The 1,378-nt window shown below is 48.9% G+C and overlaps 1 protein-coding gene across 1 annotated transcript; it reads right to left on the bottom strand.

Moving 5' to 3' along the window:
- Positions 1-720: 720 nt before the first annotated feature.
- Positions 721-1,158, bottom strand: LOC101440161 (histone H2B type 1-C/E/F/G/I). The gene has a single exon (XM_004463520.5). The coding sequence runs from the start codon at positions 1,156-1,158 to the stop codon at positions 778-780; it is 381 nt and encodes a 126-aa protein (XP_004463577.1). The 3' UTR covers positions 721-777.
- Between the last annotated feature and the right edge of the window lie 220 nt (positions 1,159-1,378).

The following is a 1,378-nucleotide window of genomic DNA, read 5'->3' as shown; positions in this document are numbered from 1 at the left end:
ACTCCCCAATCCCCCAATTCATGATGCAACAGGTACCTCCATGAGGGAAATTATACAAGGGCTTTTACTAGAATGAACAGTAATTCAAGTGTTGTGGTGAGCATTACAGGTGGGTTGTCCCTGTACACTTGAGCTAGTTTCAAGATTTTAAGAAAATTTCTAAAAGCAAGTTGTTTTGAGTTCCAAGCGTGCCCAAGCCTGGCCTCTGGTTGCCAGCCAACTACATTAGCCAAGAGTCTGTTCCTAGACTGCTTGCTCTTTACTTCCTCCTCCCTGCCCTCCCAGTACTAAATTTTCCCAAAGAGGTCTAAAATTCTTTGCTTAAGAGAAACTTTCCTTTAGTGGACTTGATTTCCAGTCTCCTTTCTGATACCCCCCACCACTATGAAGTTTAGTTCCCATCCTGGGAGTGCAACTACTTACTTGCTACCTTCCACTAGACAACTAAGCCACACAAACCTTATAGCTAATGAGTCTTACTGGTTTTGACCTGTAGAAATTCAAGCTACGCTCAGTACACAATTCAAGTTGTGCAGCTTCAGATTCTGGCTACTCGTAATTAGTGGCAAATAGTCCAACATTTAGCCACTCCTCTTTCTGCTGGCAAGTTTTCTTTTCAGAACTGTTTTAAGTTTGAAGGTCAGTACAGAGGGCAACAGGTGAAATTCATATTCAATACCACTGATAGTAGAGCAGCATTAAAGCTCTTTTTGGAAACTGTTAAGTGGCTCTTAAAAGAGCCTTTGGGGTAAGGTGAAAGGCGCTTCCCGGGGGCGCCTACTTGGAGCTGGTGTACTTGGTGACGGCCTTGGTGCCCTCGGACACGGCGTGCTTGGCCAGCTCCCCGGGCAGCAGCAGGCGCACGGCCGTCTGGATCTCCCGCGACGTGATGGTCGAGCGCTTGTTGTAATGCGCCAGGCGCGACGCCTCGCCCGCGATGCGCTCGAAGATGTCGTTGACGAAGGAGTTCATGATGCCCATGGCCTTGGACGAGATGCCGGTGTCGGGGTGCACCTGCTTGAGCACCTTGTACACGTAGACCGAGTAGCTCTCCTTGCGGCTGCGCTTGCGCTTCTTGCCGTCCTTCTTCTGCGCCTTGGTCACCGCCTTCTTGGAGCCCTTCTTCGGGGCGGGGGCGGACTTGGCCGGCTCAGGCATGTTGCAAAAGAAAAGAAAAAGACAAGCAAAACGTAGTTCGAAAAAAGAAAGTGGAGAAAACTATCCGCTCATCCGGCCTATATTTGTAGGGCTTCCATGCAAATAAGGGCGTACGTTTCCCAACCCCCGATTGGAGCTGGTCAGCCAATGGAAAGCTGTTATGCAAATAAGGTGAATTCATATCTACTTTTTGATTGGTTGTTCGTGTGGCTATGACGTC

The sequence above is a fragment of the Dasypus novemcinctus genome, chromosome 22 (assembly GCF_030445035.2).
Source record: "Dasypus novemcinctus isolate mDasNov1 chromosome 22, mDasNov1.1.hap2, whole genome shotgun sequence".
NCBI lineage: Eukaryota > Metazoa > Chordata > Mammalia > Cingulata > Dasypodidae > Dasypus > Dasypus novemcinctus.
The sequence above is the reverse complement of the archived record's forward strand: the minus strand, read 5'-3'. Positions and strand labels throughout refer to the sequence as shown.